This window comes from Petromyzon marinus, chromosome 20 (genome assembly GCF_048934315.1).
Source record: "Petromyzon marinus isolate PM22_M1 ecotype Great Lakes invasive population chromosome 20, UKy_Petmar_22M1.pri1.0, whole genome shotgun sequence".
Lineage (NCBI taxonomy): Eukaryota > Metazoa > Chordata > Hyperoartia > Petromyzontiformes > Petromyzontidae > Petromyzon > Petromyzon marinus.
Genome location: NC_133686.1, coordinates 1,165,492 through 1,183,338, shown reverse-complemented (window position 1 = coordinate 1,183,338; position 17,847 = coordinate 1,165,492). Strand labels below are relative to the sequence as shown.

General features: G+C 54.0%; 1 protein-coding gene across 1 annotated transcript; it reads right to left on the bottom strand.

Moving 5' to 3' along the window:
• Window positions 1–17,369, bottom strand: LOC116944045 (uncharacterized). The gene has a single exon (XM_076068220.1). It carries the CDS (start codon window positions 16,760–16,762, stop codon window positions 13,457–13,459), a length of 3,306 nt encoding a protein of 1,101 aa, XP_075924335.1. The 5' UTR covers window positions 16,763–17,369; the 3' UTR covers window positions 1–13,456.
• Between the last annotated feature and the right edge of the window lie 478 nt (window positions 17,370–17,847).

The window sequence follows — 17,847 nt, the reverse complement described above, 5'->3', positions numbered from 1 at the left end:
TTTTCTTTGCTCCACAGTTTTATTTTTAATTAAAAAAAACCCCATCACTCACAGTGGGGTGGGTGGAGTAGGTGCGGGAAGAGAGGGGGGGTCACATTGAGGGGGGCTGGGGAGTGGGGGGGGGCTCAGACGCTGAGCCACGGCCCGGCCGGCTCTCACTCCGAGCAGGGACACCCCACGGGGAACCGAGACACCCAGAGGTGCGCGTCAATCAGCAGTCAATTAATCAATTAGCGACGCCACGACGAGACATACGAGCACAGCGACGTCGGGGTGGGGGTGTAAGGGGGTCACGCGCACGTGGGGGGGGGGGGGGCAATTGGAGGTTGGGGGGAGAGAAGTCATGGGCGGTGGTGGCGTCTCGACGAGGAGCCGCGACCCCCACCTCATGTTCTCTGTCTCTGTGAACACGTGGTGTGTGTGTGTCTCTGTGTGTCTCTGTGAACACGTGGTGTGTGTGTGTCTCCGTGTGTCTCTGTGAACACGTGGTGTGTGTGTGTGTCTCCGTGTGTCTCTGTGAACACGTGGTGTGTCTATGTGTGTCTCCGTGTGTCTCTGTGAACACGTGGTGTGTGTGTGTGTCTCCGTGTGTCTCTGTGAACACGTGGTGTGTCTCCGTGTGTCTCTGTGAACACGTGGTGTGTATGTGTCTCCGTGTGTCTCTGTGAACACGTGGTGTGTCTGTGTGTGTCTCCGTGTGTCTCTGTGAACACGTGGTGTGTGTGTCTGTCTCCGTGTGTCTCTGGTGAACACGTGGTGTGTATGTGTCTGTCTCCATGTGTCTCTGTGAACACGTGGTGTGTCTGTGTGTGTCTCCGTGTGTCTCTGTGAACACGTGGTGTGTGTGTGTGTCTGTCTCCGTGTGTCTCTGTGAACACGTGGTGTGTCTGTGTGTGTCTCCGTGTGTCTCTGTGAACACGTGGTGTGTGTGTCTGTCTCCGTGTGTCTCTGGTGAACACGTGGTGTGTATGTGTCTGTCTCCATGTGTCTCTGTGAACACGTGGTGTGTCTGTCTCCGTGTGTCTCTGTGAACACGTGGTGTGTGTGTGTCTCCGTGTGTCTCTGTGAACACGTGGTGTGTCTGTCTCCGTGTGTCTCTGTGAACACGTAGTGTGTGTGTGTCTCCGTGTGTCTCTGTGAACACGTGGTGTGTCTGTGTGTGTCTCCGTGTGTCTCTGTGAACACGTGGTGTGTGTGTGTCTGTCTCCGTGTGTCTCTGTGAACACGTGGTGTGTGTGTGTCTCCGTGTGTCTCTGTGAACACGTGGTGTGTCTGTGTCTGTCTCCGTGTGTCTCTGTGAACACGTGGTGTGTGTGTGTGTCTCCGTGTGTCTCTGTGAACACGTGGTGTGTGTGTGTCTCCGTGTGTCTCTGTGAACACGTGGTGTGTCTATGTGTGTCTCCGTGTGTCTCTGTGAACACATGGTGTGTGTGTCTGTCTCCGTGTGTCTCTGTGAACACGTGGTGTGTGTCTGTCTCCGTGTGTCTCTGTGAACACGTGGTGTGTGTGTGTCTGTCTCCGTGTGTCTCTGTGAACACGTGGTGTGTGTGTCTGTCTCCGTGTGTCTCTGTGAACACGTGGTGTGTGTGTCTGTCTCCGTGTGTCTCTGTGAACACATGGTGTGTGTGTCTGTCTCCATGTGTCTCTGTGAACACGTGGTGTGTGTGTGTGTCTCCGTGTGTCTCTGTGAACACGTGGTGTGTGTGTCTGTCTCCGTGTGTCTCTGTGAACACGTGGTGTGTGTCTGTCTCCATGTGTCTCTGTGAACACGTGGTGTGTGTGTGTCTCCGTGTGTCTCTGTGAACACGTGGTGTGTGTGTGTCTGTCTCCGTGTGTCTCTGTGAACACGTGGTATGTGTCTGTCTCCGTGTGTCTCTGTGAACACGTGGTGTGTCTATGTGTGTCTCCGTGTGTCTCTGTGAACACGTGGTGTGTGTGTCTCCGTGTGTCTCTGTGAACACGTGGTGTGTGTGTGTGTCTCCGTGTGTCTCTGTGAACACGTGGTGTGTGTGTGTGTCTCCGTGTGTCTCTGTGAACACGTGGTGTGTGTGTCTGTCTCCGTGTGTCTCTGTGAACACGTGGTATGTGTCTGTCTCCGTGTGTCTCTGTGAACACGTGGTGTGTCTATGTGTGTCTCCGTGTGTCTCTGTGAACACGTGGTGTGTGTGTCTGTCTCCGTGTGTCTCTGTGAACACGTGGTGTGTGTGTGTATCTCCGTGTGTCTCTGTGAACACGTGGTATGTGTCTGTCTCCGTGTGTCTCTGTGAACACGTGGTGTGTGTGTGTGTCTCCGTGTGTCTCTGTGAACACGTGGTGTGTGTGTGTCCGTGTCCTTCTCTCTGTGTCGCGTGATCTCTGGCAGTGTCTCTGCGAGTTTGTCTCTCGTGGTCTGTGGCCTCTGCAGAGATGCAGTTGTTTCACTGCTTTTTTACCTCATTCGTGTGTCCGTGTCTCCTGTCCGTAACCCCCTCGTCACAGCTCTGCACAAGGCCCCCCACTTAATGCTAAGACAGCTCTACCCATGGGAAGAGTGGGAGGGGGGGGAGTGCCCGTGGTAAATACATCAGTGGCATTGTTAAGTTAACGGACACAGCCTATGACTTATCCTCCCTACAACATCCAAAAAGTCTACGGGGGGTGGGGGTTAACTGCTCCCCATCCCATATCCCAAATAATCCCCACGCTCGCACACACACACTACAGACACACATACTACACACACGACGCACACATACTACACACACACACAAACACGTGTACACGCGCAGCAAAACATGAACAGCGAGTACATAGACCGGCTCTAATGCATAACAATCACACTTCACAATAATCATCAGTATAGTCCCCATTATCAGCGTCCGAGAGTATTATTCATCATCAGGCTGCGATTGGGTGCGTGCAGCATCGATTAATCGATTCCGGTGTTCGTCGATATCCCCCCCAGTAAACGATGCTCACGAGTTCAATTACAGCGGTACATTTCATCACACACACACAACGATATATTTCTTGTAAGTATATTTATATATACACTTGGGGCTTCATTTCACACCGAGTGTTCTCCGGGTCGCTGTTACATTGATTTTGCAGTAGCCGCAGAGCCGTAGCGAGAGGGAGGTATTCTGGGTGTGGTGTGTCGGGCGCGGAGATATTCTCAATTGTAGGCGACGCTGAGAGACTCGGCGAGAATGAATCCCCTCTGAAGTAGCAAAACAGCGGGTGGGGGACCACGCGCCGGTAATGCCCAGAGAGGGACTCTGTTTTATGTCCTGACATGTTGTATTGTTTTTCCTCTAAGTCGTTCTTTTGTTGTTGTTAACTTATTGTTTAAAGCTAAAGGTCAAAAGGTCACCTGGTGGGATGTTGGAAATTCTGGAGAAAAAAAATAAAGAATACAGCACGGCTGAGAGAGCAAAGCGCGACCACTCGACCAACACGGCCCCACCGGTGAACGTGCAACGTTGGATCAACGTTCGACAGAGAACATTGGCGCAAAATTCTACATTTACTGGGAAGCAGCTCTTCTCCTGCAGCTACAAATACGTATGCTGCCCTATACGTCAATGAGACTGCTCCCTCTCTCTATATACACGCGTTTCTGTACGAGCTTCCTCCATTAGCCGTGCCATTATTGCACTTCGCCTTCTTGGGTCGCCTATTTCTCTTGGAACGGGAGCTCGCGTTGATCACGTGACACTCCGGAGGAACTCACGTGAACCACGTGGAGATTTGCAAAACCTCACGCGCCAGTCACGTGATGCGCGGACTCGGGATCTCACGTTGACGGCGTGGCCACCACAGCGGGCCGCCCGCGTTAACCACGTGATAAAACGAAGATGAGAATCCGAGTCGGGCCATTGTGGTGAGGCCCGCTCGAACCCGTGAAGTCACAGCTGGAAATAATACCACTTATAGAGAGAACATTCCTCCGCACGCGACTATGTACATTCGTGGTCCGCCTTTACCATCATCGTCAGCATCATCGCCATCAGCAGCAACACCAAAGTCAAGTAATCATCATAAACCATCGTCTCAGCAATGTCAACATTATTCTCATCCTCTGACATCATCAGCCTACTCAACAACAACAATGAACGCACTGCCCGCGGCAGTCGCTCGTCGTGGTGCTCTTTGTTGCTGGCCGCTTGACCGTTATGGGCCTTTGGACCATGTGCTCAGCAACCACCGCGTGTAAAACAAACATCTCACACACTACTCACACACTGACACACACTTACACAGTAACCCACAGACACGAAGATCCCCCGTATAGCTTTAACAGACTGTAGGGGCAAGTGCTGTTAGCGAGCACCTATGAAGGCCAGAACGGCACACGAGGGGGTGGGTGGCCAGCACCACGCCCGGCCGCCTTTGGCTGTCCAGTGGCGATGTTTTTACGCACCGCACCAGGTACTCATTTGAGGTTGAGTCGAACTAGGGGAGGCCCAGAACCGGTTCAGATAATCGTCACTGGTGTTGGTCGAACTCGGATCGCCAGGTTCGTAGCGCAGCGCGCTAACCGCTACACTACCGCTCCCCACAGTCACCCACATCTCACACACCTGCACGGTGACCCACATATACTAACACACCTACACAGTGACCCACATATACTCACACACCTACACAGTGACCCACATATACTCACACACCTACACAGTGACCCACATATACTCACACACCTACACAGTGACCCACATATACTCACACACCTACACAGTGACCCACATATACTCACACACCTACACAGTGACCCACATATACTCACACACCTGCACGGTGACCCACATATACTCACACACCTACACGGTGACCCACATATACTCACACACCTACACAGTGACACACATATACCCACAAACCTACACAGTGACCCACATATACTCACACACCTACACAGTGACCCACATATACTCACACATCTACACAGTGACCCACATATACTCACACAACTACACAGTGACCCACATATACTCACACAACTACACAGTGACCCACATATACTCACACAACTACACAGTGACCCACATATACTACTCGGACAACACACGCACGCACGCCCGCACGCTAATACACATGCAAATACAAATATCCCCCGTGAAGGCTTAACAGACTGTAGGGGCAAGTGCTGTTAGCGAGAAGCACCTATGAACGCCGGCATTGTGGCACACGAGGGGGTGGGTGGCCAGCACCACGCCCGGGGGCTTCTGCAGCCCTACCCAGTCGCGTCGCTATCCGAGTGTGCAGGCGGTGCAACTGCGCCGGGCCACCTTAGAGGCTGCAGCAGCACAGGCGCAGGGCGATGAGACCCAAAGACTCACATATCAACTTACAGAGTAAGCCATGAACTCACACATAGACCCATAGACTTACAGAGTAACCCATGGGACTCACACATAGACCCATAGACTTACAGAGTAACCCATGAACTCACACATAGACCCATAGACTTACAGAGTAACCCATGAACTCACACAAACCCATAGACTTACAGAGTAACCCATGAACTCACACATAGACCCATAGACTTACAGAGTAACCCATGAACTCACACATATACCCATAGACTTACAGAGTAACCCATGAACTCACACATAGACCCATAGACTTACAGAGTAACCCATGAACTCACACATAGACCCATAGACTTACAGAGTAACCCATGAACTCACGCATAGACCCATAGACTTACAGAGTAACCCATGGACTCACACATAGACCTAGCGATTAACATAGTGACCCAAACTCACATAAAGACTCCATAGACTGACATAGTGACCCGTGACCTTACATTACCTTTGCTTAGCTTGTCAAGGAGCTGTATACATCAGCAGCAGCATCACGCGAACTGCGATCATCCTCGCAGCGGCTTCGAACAACGGCGGTGGCCAACGCATCGCGCTGCGCTTTCAGGCGCACTTCTGCGGCCGTCTGGAACGCCTCTTCCTTCCCATATGCGGAAGCCACTGGAGCTGTGATGCACTTTTAAACCATTCATATTTAAAAGGTATTTCTTGAGGACTGCTTTTTGTGCTTAGTTGGTTGTCCTTCCCACGCACCTCCGATTAGCACGGTTGGCCACGTACGGTGCGAACGAAGTTCAACACACACACACACATATACAGCTGTATGTGGTAGCCTGTAGCATGTAGCTGTCACGTACAACTGTTGTCCCATACAGCACAGCTGTAATCCTATAGCTAAAGCCTGCAGCTATAGCTATTGCTTTAATCCATAGCCGTCACTTGTAGTAACTCGTACCCGTAGCCTATACGGTAGCTGTAGCCTATAGCTGTGATTGTAGGATCGCAGATGTGCGGTATGGGATGACACCCGTGTCATATGGGGTTACGTCTCTGCCCTATAGGATTACATCTCTGCCAGATGGATTTGCCGTATTTTCCGCACCATGAGACGCTCGGGAGAGTAAGATCCACCTCAGACGTGTGCGTTGCCCGGTGTTAATACGTCTCTACAGATTTAGTCTCACATACGCACACGTACACATACACGCACACACACGTACACACACACACGCACACACGCGCACACACGCACACACACGCGCACACACACGCACACACACGGCAGCTACTGGATTATAAGACGCACCTCCAACTTTTGCTGTAAGGCACAGGGAGTAAATCCGCGCCTTATGATCGAGAGAATAACCGCATGCGCCTGCTCTATGGTATTGGATATTGGCCATGTGGGATTACAGCTGTGCCCTATAGGATTGCATCTCTGCCCTGTAGGATTTGCAGGTGCGTTCCCTTATGAGGTGGTTGCATATATGTACGCAGATATCAGTTTTACTGATCTAGCGAGGAACGTGACGCTGAGTTGTAAGCCTCTTTTGACAAGAGGGCCGTGTAACACAGAGAACATACAAACTACACACAACATACAAACTACACACAACATACAAACTACACACAACATACAAACTACACACACAAGGAGAACATACAAACTATACACACAGAGAACATACAAACTACACACAACATACAAACTCCACACAACATACAAACTACACACACAAGGAGAACATACAAACTACACACACAGAGAACATACAAACTACACACAACATACAAACTACACACAACACACAAACTCCACACAGAGAACATACAAACGTCACACACAGAGAACATACAAACTACACACAGAGAACATACAAACTACACACACAACACACAAACTCCACACAGAGAACATACAAACTACACACACAGAGAACATACAAACTACACACAACATACAAACTACACACCACATACAAGCTACACACAACATACAAACTACACACAGAGAACATACAAACACCACACAACATACAAATTCCACACACAGAACATACAAACTCCACACAAAATACAAACTCCACACACAGAACATACAAACTCCAAACACACACAACATACAAACTCCACACACACACAACATACAAACTACACACACACAGCATACAAACTGCACACACACACAACATACAAACTCCACACACACAGAGAACATACAAACTCCACACACACACAACATACAAACTACACACACACACAACATACAAACTCCACACACACAGAGAACATACAAACTACACACACACAACATACAAACTCCACACACACAACATACAAACTCCACACACACACACAACATACAAACTACACACACACCGCATACAAACTACACACACACACAACATACAAACTACACACACACAACATACAAACTACACACACACAACATACAAACTACACACACAACATACAAACTACACATACAACATACAAACTACACACACACACAACATACAAACTGCACACACCATACAAACTCCACATACACACAAAATACAAACGCCACACACACAACATATTAACTCCACACATACAACATACAAACTCCACACACACAACATACAAACTCCACACACACACCATACAAACTCCACACACACACACAACATACAAACTCCACACACACAGAGAACATACAAACTCCACACACACACGCAACTATACAAACTCCACACACACAACATACAAACTCCACACACAACATACAAACTCCACACACACTCACAACATACAAACTCCACACACACACAACATACAAACTCCACACACACCATACAAACTCCACACACAACATACAAACTACACACACACAACATATAAACTCCACACACACACGCAACTATACAAACTCCACACACACACACAACATACAAACTACACACACACAGAGAACATACAAACTCCACACACACACGCAACTATACAAACTCCACACACACACAACATACAAACTACACACACACACAGAGAACATACAAACTCCACACACACACGCAACTATACAAACTCCACACACACACACACAACATACAAACTACACACACACAGAGAACATACAAACTCCACACACACACAACATACAAACTACACACACACACAACATACAAACTCCACACACACACACAACATACAAACTCCACACACACAACATACAAACTACACACACAACATACAAACTACACAACATACAAACTACACACACACACAACATACAAACTCCACACACAACATACAAACTACACACACACAACATACAAACTACACACACACAGCATACAAACTACACACACACAACATACAAACTACACACACAACATACAAACTACACACACACACAACATACAAACTACACACACACACAACATACAAACTACACACACACACAACATACAAACTACACACACAACATACAAACTACACACACAACATACAAACTACACACACACACAACATACAAACTACACACACACAACATACAAACTACACACACACAACATACAAACTACACACACACACAACATACAAACTCGACAGAGAAAGGCGCCTGAATCGTGAGTCGAACCCAGGCGAGGATTTTGTTGAGTCCGCGCTGTGACGTCACACGCCTCGGCTGGTGACGCTTCATCGACGTCAATGGATGATCGCATTCGCCAATCGTGCGCTCTTTGAATCCTACCGATTAGATTGATGCACATCAGACATTAGCGGTATTATTGTTTCGACATTAAAAAACAAAATAACGGCTGCTGGGCCCACGCCGAGACACCCATGAACGTCAGACGGCCAGCAACAAACGACAGGGTTCAAGTTGTCGCAGATGAAGAGTGTAACGCGTGTCCTGAAGTGAGCGAGTGAGCGAGCGAAGAGGCACAAGCTTGAGAGGCAATGGGACCGGTAGACGAGAGGACACGAGGTCAGGGTTAGGTGGGGGGGGGGAATTACTCGAGATGCGACCTCGATTCATCGGCCCACAGGGATCGAATCACCCCCCCCGAGCTGAACCGTTACCAGCCTCGGGCTCCTCATCCATCAGAGGTGCCTCGTCTCATCGGCGCTCATCACGGAAGCCCCAACAGCAGCAACATCCCCTCGGACCCCCTAAGAGACCCCGAGAGTGCCTTCAGCCAGGGGGGTGGGGTGCGGGGGAATTCCCGATAACACCAGAGGGACAATGAGGACATCCCACAACAATGGGGGCCTCTATGAAGAAGAGGAGGGAGGGGAGGGAGGAGGCATCACGTGCTCCATTCCCACGACCACGGGGAACCGAGCCGTGCCAGAGCGCTCCGGGCACCACGAGGCACGCGTTGCCGCACGGGACACGGAACGCAAATCCCGACCGGCGGAACGCGAATTCTGCGGTGTCTCTCATTCACCACCCCCGGGCCACATTGCCAGACTTTTCCACGCAAATCAGCGACGGTGGGTGGGTGGGGGGGGGAACAAAATAATAAAATCTTCCACCACTGTGACAATTCGTGGCTTTTGTGTCGAGTTGAGAAACTGGCCTCTTCCCTCGCCCTGCCCTGCTGCCTCAACCACTTCACGGACTCCACGCCTCGCGGTCCACCCAGCCACGCTCACCAACATCCCCGTTTAAACACGAACTGAGTCGTAACACACCGCACGCGCCTGATGATGATGATTGCTCAACAGTTCCCACGTGACAGATCGCAGTCGGAGTCGATGTGGGCCTGTTGAAGCTGGTCCGCACCGATCGGTGAGACGGGACGTGGTGACCACAGTCGCAGCGCAACCGGCCGGAGAAATGTTGAATGTTCCATCTGTGCGTCAGGTCACCGCTTCAGCTGCTGCTGCTGCTGTCGTGGTTCGGGCAGTGGATGCGGCTCAGGGGCTGTGGCTCCAGGAGCTTCGTGGGAGATCAAAGCCAGGGATTTGTGGGATCTTCCACGTCGATGGCTCCTTCACGAGGAGGCGTTGGTGACTCCTCATCAACCCCATTCGGCTTTCCACGCCTCATCACCATCGTTCGTTGATAACACCGCCCCCCCCCCCCGCCCAAAAGAACAAATATACCACAGGCGACGTTTCAAGCAATGGCCCTTCTCCATAGCACGCGGAATCAATCAAAACACGAACACAATGGACCTACGCCGCCATTTGAATCGACCGCTCTCCGTCGTCACGTAGGGCGAGTTGAGCAATCATCAGGCAAGTGCAGCGCGTCGCGGCTTACCTTGGCGGTCGAGATTTGGCGCGCATGCGGATCGCGGTGCAGCGCGAGGGGGAGGAGGAGATTCTGGAAACCCCGCCGCTCAATTTCAAACCTAGGCAAGCGGACCCACGTGGGAAGTAAGTTGAATGCAACTCGACAATTGTTGTTATAATAATAATAGGGGTTTTCCCCTTTTTTTCTGGCAAAAAAGCTGAAACCTTTTTACAAGGATTCATGTCTGCATTAACCACAATACCTGCAGTCAAAATGCAAACAAAAACATACTATGATAATATATGCATTGTCCTTGAAACTGATTGGTCCACACCAAGGGACGGCTTTCTTTTGAGCCTCGACCCAATTGGTGCTCGGCCAGATGACGCCAAAAGGCGTCACACAGCTCAAAGACAATGCACTATCAAAGTAATGAGGGCTCGGGGTGAGCATCTACATCATTAGACCTCCTTTGCCAGTACAAAAATATAATAATAATAATAGGGTTTTTCCCCTTTTTTCTGGCAATAAAACTGAAAGGGGAAAAACCCTATTATTATATTTTGGTACTGGCAAAGGAGGTCTAATGATGTCGACAATTGTTGCTCGAAGACTTAAAATGACTTCGCGTTCGTGATCTTATTGAAGACCTTCCCCCCACCCCCCACCTCCCGCCACACACGTGGCGTGTGCCCGACATCACCGGTTACGACAGCGGCGTTCCCACGTGACGCTGTTGCGCTCCAGTGACGTCACTCTCGAGTCGGGCATCCCCCAGGCCACGGCCTTTGCCGAGGCGTCACGAGGTACCCCAAACCACGACGCGCGGTTTCATTTCTCGCTGAATTTTCTGCCAGTCTCTGGAGAGACTCGAGTGGGTGGTGTTGTGCCCCAGTATGGCCACAGCCAGAGTGAGAGAGGGAGAGAGAACGTCGACTGGATGCGGATATCATCTCCTGTTCAACCACCCGAATGAAAATTGATCCCTGGCTACAGGAGAAGAGCCCTGCTAGGGGGTTTTCTGTGAGTCGCATTCACGCCAAAGCACGTGGCGAGCACGAAACGTCGAACCCCTCGGCCCATGCAGGAAGACACGCGGAAGGCAACAGCCCCGACTCGAACCCTAACACAGCAACCAGCAGCCGTGTCTCGTACCGTCTCGTTTGTATTGTTATGTCTCGTTTGTATTGTTTGTCTCGTTTGTATTGTCCGTCTCGTTTGTATTGTTATGTCTCGTTTGTATTGTCTGTCTCGTTTGTATTGTCCGTCTTGTTTGTATTGATCTGTCTCATTTGAATTGTCTGTCTCGTTTGTACTGTCTGTCTAGTTTGTATTGTCTGTCTCGTTTGTATTGTCTGTCTCGTTTGTATTGTCTATCTCATTTGTATTGTCTATCTCGTTTGTATTGTCTGTCTCGTTTGTATTGTCTGTCTCGTTTGTATTGTCTATCTCGTTTGTATTGTCCGTCTCGTTTGTATTGTCCGTCTCGTTTGTATTGTCCGTCTCGTTTGTATTGTCCGTCTCGTTTGTATTGTCTGTCTCGTTTGTATAGTCTGTCTCGTTTGTATTGTCTATCTCGTTTGTATTGTTTGTCTCGTTTGTATTGTCCGTCTCGTTTGTATTGTCCGTCTCGTTTGTATTGCCCGTCTCGTTTGTATTGCCCGTCTCGTTTGTATAGTCTGTCTCGTTTGTATTGTCTGTCTCGTTTGTATTGTTTGTCTCGTTTGTATTGTCTGACTCGTTTGCATTGTTCCGATGCAATGCCCGCAGTGTGAACATCACGATCGATAATAATCGAGACGATCGATGCTCCATTCACAACGGGCCTACCAGCAGCCGCGTGTCGAATTACCCCAACCCACCACCACCCCCTCCCTCCCTACCCGGACACAGCAGCGTCTGGGTTGGACTCCCGGTCCACGCAGGGCGACGCGGGGGCTTTAGACGCCCCGCCGGTGATGATGGAACGCGAGGGGTGGGGACTGGAGTCAGAAACTGCCACCTCACCCACGCCACCATCGATTGACTCTTTCAAGATTAACATTGGGTACCTCCCCTCCCTCCCCTCGTGGTGATGTTCGAGGTGGCGCTGCCGGTGCGCCTTCGACTCGTTCCCCGCGCGTTGTTCGGCACGAAGGCCGACGTTTCGATCCGCATGCTGGGAGCTACTTCGCGAAATTCATTTTTTAGGCTTCGGTCACCAAGAAGCCACCGCGTCCCATCACCACCACCATCAGCACCACCAGCACCATCACCACCATCACCACCACCATCACCACCACCATCACCACCACCATCAGCACCACCATCAGCACCACCATCAGCACCACCATCAGCACCACCAGCACCATCACCACCACCATCAGCACCATCAGCACCATCAGCACCATCACCACCACCATCAGCACTACCATCAGCACCATCAGCACCATCACCACCATCACCACCATCACCACCACCATCAGCACCATCACCACCACCATCAGCACCATCAGCACTATCAGCACCACCATCAGCACTAGCATCAGCACCACCAGCACCATCACCACCACCACCATCACCACCACCATCAGCACCACCAGCACCACCATCAGCACCATCATCATCAGTAGCAGCAGCTTCTCTGAGACTCCCATTGGACCTCCCACGCCTGCTGTGCTTGGGCTGTGACGCCTGGGCACGGACGACTCTCGCGTGGCTCGGCTTACAGAAGCCACGCGCAGGAAGAAGCAGCAGCAGCAGCAGCGGCAGCAGACGACGACAAAGACTGCGAGAAGACGTGGCGCGAGGTCGCCCAGAGAGGCCCTCGCTTCTCTCGAGAGCCGGGGGAGTCCAATGCGTGCGTCCATTCTGACCGGGGCGGACCCACTCGGGGGAGGACCCTGGATGGGGGGGGGGGGGGAGTCGGTGGTGGCGGCTACACGAAGCGGACCCAGCCGTTATCCGTCTCGCGAGTCGGGGACACCTTGGCTCGCTGGCAGCGCACGCGGTAGTTCCTTCCGCCGTTGTTGTCCCAGAACTCGGCGCCGTTCACTCGGTAGCAGACCGCCAGCTCCAGGGCGGCGCCGGGCTCCAGGCGGGAGCCGCGCGGCGGCTCCAGGCGGAAGGTGAAGCGGTCCGTGTAGCCCCCGTCCGGCGGCGGAGCCCTCCCGGGACCCCGACCCGCGCTCTGCTGAACCTGACCCTGACTCGGGTTGGCCGCGGACGGAGCGTAGCGCGCGTCGGCGTCCGCGCACGTGGCCCAGTCGTCGAAGGAGTGGCGCACGAGCACGCGCTTCTCGAAGGACAAGTTGAGCACCCGCACGCAGCCGCGGGCGCCGCCGCCGCACGTGGCCCGCACGCGCTCCAGGCACACGCTCTGGGCACGCACGCGCTCAAGGAAATCCGGACGCGCGCCCGGAGTTAAGAGTGGCGGCGGCGGTGGTGGTGGTGGAGGCGGTGGGGGTGGTGGAGGTGGTGGGGGCGCGACCCGGGCCGACCCAGCGCCACCGCCACCACCGCCGCCGGTCACCAGCAGCGAGTTGCCGCTTCCCCGCTCGTCGTCATCCGTGCCGCCACCGTCGCATCTCCTCCTCTTCCTCCTCCTCGTCTCTTCGTCGTCTTCCGCTAGCTGAGCAGCAACAGTAGCGGCGGCGGCGGCATCTTCACCGTCGTCGTCATCATCTTCATCGTAATACTCGTAATCGTCATCATCGTTAAGATCGTCGTCATCGTCGTCCGCGTCGAATCTGGGGAAGGCGGCGAGGCAGAGTTGGGCGAAGAGGCGCGCGCGGACGCTGCGATCGCCCGGCCCGCACGAGCCGCCGCCGCAGCCTCCACCGCCGCCGCCTCCTCCGTAATCGAAGTCGTCGTCGTCGACGTCGTCTTCGTGGTCGTGGAAGAGGCGCACGCTCACCAACTCCAGGCCCCGCACGTCCGCGAAGTGGACTCGACGGCTGCCGCGCGCGACTCCTGCCGCAGTGGGGGGCGCGCCGGTGGGGGGGCAGCTTCGGAGGCGCTCCCCAAGGCACCCCTGCTGCTCCTGCTGCTGCTGCTGATGGTGCTGATGGTCCTGCTGCTGATGGTGCTGATGGTGCCGCTGCTCCTCCTCCTTCTGCTGCTGCTCATGCTGCTGCTGATGGTGCTGCTGATGCTGCTCCTGCTGTTCCTGCTGCTGATGGTGCTCCCCCTCCTGCTGTTCCTGCTGCTGCTGCTGCTCGTCTTCCTGCTGCTGATGGTGCTCCCCCTCCTGCTGTTCCTGCTGCTGCTGCTGCTGCTGCTCGTCTTCCTGCTGCTGATGGTGCTCCCCCTCCTGCTGTTCCTGCTGTTCCTGCTGCTGCTGCTCGTCTTCCTGCTGCTGATGGTGCTGCTCCTCCTCCTCCTGCTGCTGATGCTGCTGCTGCTCCTCCTCCTGCTGTTCCTGCTGCTGGTGCTGATGGTGCTGCTGCTGTTGATTTTCGTGCTGTTGTTGAAGTGGATCTTGATGCCGCTCCGCCTCCTGCTGTTGCTGCTGCTGCTGTTGCTGCTGCTCACGCTGCTGCTGTAGCCACTGGTTATTGGGATGCTGATAATTATTCAACTGTTGCTGCTGCTGCTGATCCTGGTTATGATGTCCCTGCTGGTACTGTTGGTTAGTCTGCTGCAGCTGCCAATAGTTATTCTGCAGCGGCTGATGAAGCTGTGGATGTGACTCCTGCTTAGGATGTTGCTGCTGGTACTGCTGAGAATTTTGTTGCTGATGATTATCATGAAAGCGTTCCTCCTCGTGACACTGCAGTTTGAAATTATTCTGAAGCTCCTGCTGCTGCTGATGATGATGCACCCGATGTTCTTGCTCATGCTGTTGATACAGTTGGTGATTATTCTGATCCCGCTGTTCCTGCTCCTGATGATGATCCTGCTGCTGAAGTTGAAGGTCGTTGTGAAGCACCTGGAGCTGTCGCTGCTGCTGCTGATGATAATCATAATTATAATCGTGATCCTGCTGCAGTTGAATATCATTGTGAAGCACCTGCTGCTGCTGCTGCTGATAATCCTGCTGCTGCAGTTGAAGGTCACTGACAAGCACCGGCTGCTGTTGCTCACAATGTCGATACCACTGCTGTTGGTGATTATTCTGATTGTGATTATGCTGCTGATGATGTGGCGTCACCTCTGGGCACCCTGGGGGCAGCCCCTCGCTCTGGGCCTCCGCGCTCGCCGCGGCCCCCGGGGCCACGGGACGCTCCCCCGCTCCGCCTCCCGCGGTGACCCCGCACGCGGGGCCAGGCCCCGCTGCCGCGACCCCCGTGGAGGTGGAGACGCCGTGAGGCAGCGGCGAGACGCGAGCGCGGCGCGGGCGCACGGGGACGGCGGGGGGAGGAGGAAGACGAAGCGGGGGAGGTGGAGGTGGTGGAGGTGGTGGAGATGGCGGGGAAAGTGTGGAAGGGGTAGAAGCGGCAGATGGCGGCGACTCTCCAATGCCGGGCCGCACAGATGGGATGTCGAGAACGCAGTCCCGCGCGGGGTTACCGGTCCGGGCGGGGGCCGATGCGAAACCGTGCGCCGGAGCCCCCGCGGCGCGCGTGGCGGACCCCGCGAAGGGGGCCGCCGGGGTGCAGGGCACCAGCACGTAGTCGGGCGGGGAGCGGGACGAGGAGGGGAGAGAGGAGCGCGGCTCCTGGATCGGGGTCAGAGGAGGCGACTCCGGAGGAGAGGGCGCTGCGGCGAGAAGCGGAGACGCGGGGGACACGGGGAGGTCGGGCGGCGGCGGCGGCGCTACCGCCTCGGCACGAGCGGCCACCATCACCCCTGGCACCTGTAGGCGGACCTTGTCCAGCAGCCCCGCTACGAGACCCAGGTTGTGCGGGAGGAGGCCCAGTTTGATGGGCGAGTCTGCCAGCACCTTGCACGCGACCTGCTGCTGCTGCTGCTGCACGTGGAAGCGGTGCTGCTGGTAGTGGTAGTGCTGCTGCTGGTAGTGGTAGTGCTGCTGCTGGTAGTGCTGCTGCTGGTGGTGGAAGTGTCTTGACGAGAGGATGGGCGCGGGTCCCGCGGCCGTCGTCGTCGTGGCCGACGCCGCCAACGCCGCCTCGTCCATCCTCTTGTAGCCGGCGAGCATCGAGCGGAAGAATGCGAGGATGGCGCTCAGCAGAGTCCGAAAGCAGCCGAGTCCCGCCATGGCGCGGCCCGGATGCGCGCCGCCGTGCCCCGCGGAGACCCCGTCGGGCACGGGGCCCAGGTCCGTGACCTCCCCGAGACTCATCGGGGAGAGCGAGAAGGGAAATGGAGAAGGAGAGAGACAAGGAGAGCGGCGATGAACAACCGAGGCAGTGACGGAGGAGGATGAGGATGAAGAGGAGTGTGGTATAGATGGGAGAGAGAGAGAGAGGGATGAATGGCGAGAGCGCCGGGCAGTGACGTAGGAAGCGTAAAGAATGAGGTGGGGAGAGCAGGTGGGGGAGAGCGTGGAGGAGAGAGAAGCGGAGAGCGCGGAGGAGAGATGCCGAATGGATGCGGAGGGGGGTGGGTCGGGGAGAATAATGAGAGACGTAGGGAGATAGCGGGGAGAGAAGGACAGTGTGGAAGGGAGAGATGGGGAGAGCGCGAGGAGGAGGGGAGAGCGTGCAAGGGGAGTGCGAAGCGGTTCGTGCTGGATGCGGCAAAATGTGAGAGTGCGCCTTTATCCCCGGCGTCGTCACGTGACGCGGGGTTTTTGAGGACGCGCTGCGCGCACCCTGGCCGCGTCCACAGCACAGTGCAACACAAAGACAAAGATCCCCCGTGTAGCCTAAACAGACCGTTGAAGAAAAGTGCTGTTAGCGAGCACCTACGAATGCCGGCACGGCACACGAGGGGGTGGGTGGCCAGCACCACGCCCGACCGCCTTTGTCTCCCCAGTGGCGTTGTTAACACACCGAACCAGGTACTCATTTGAGGCCGAGTCGATCTAAAGGAGGCCCATGACCGGTTCAAATGATCGTCACTGGTGTTGGCCGTGAGCAGCAATCGAATTGGGGTCGCCGGGTTCGTAGCGCAGTGGGCTAACCACTGCGCCACCGCTCCACAGTGCACGCACACCGCTCAGCCACAGCACCACCACCGCATACAGCGGCAGTGCGCACACACCTCGAGTGTGAACACCACTGCTGTGACACACACACGGCTGTGTGTACACCACTGCTGTGACACACACGGGTCTGTGTGTACACCACTGCTGTGACACACACGGCTGTGTGTACACCACTGCTGTGACACACACGGGTCTGTGTGTACACCACTGCTGTGACACACACGGGTCTGTGTGTACACCATTGCTGTGACACACACACGGCTGTCTGTACACCACTG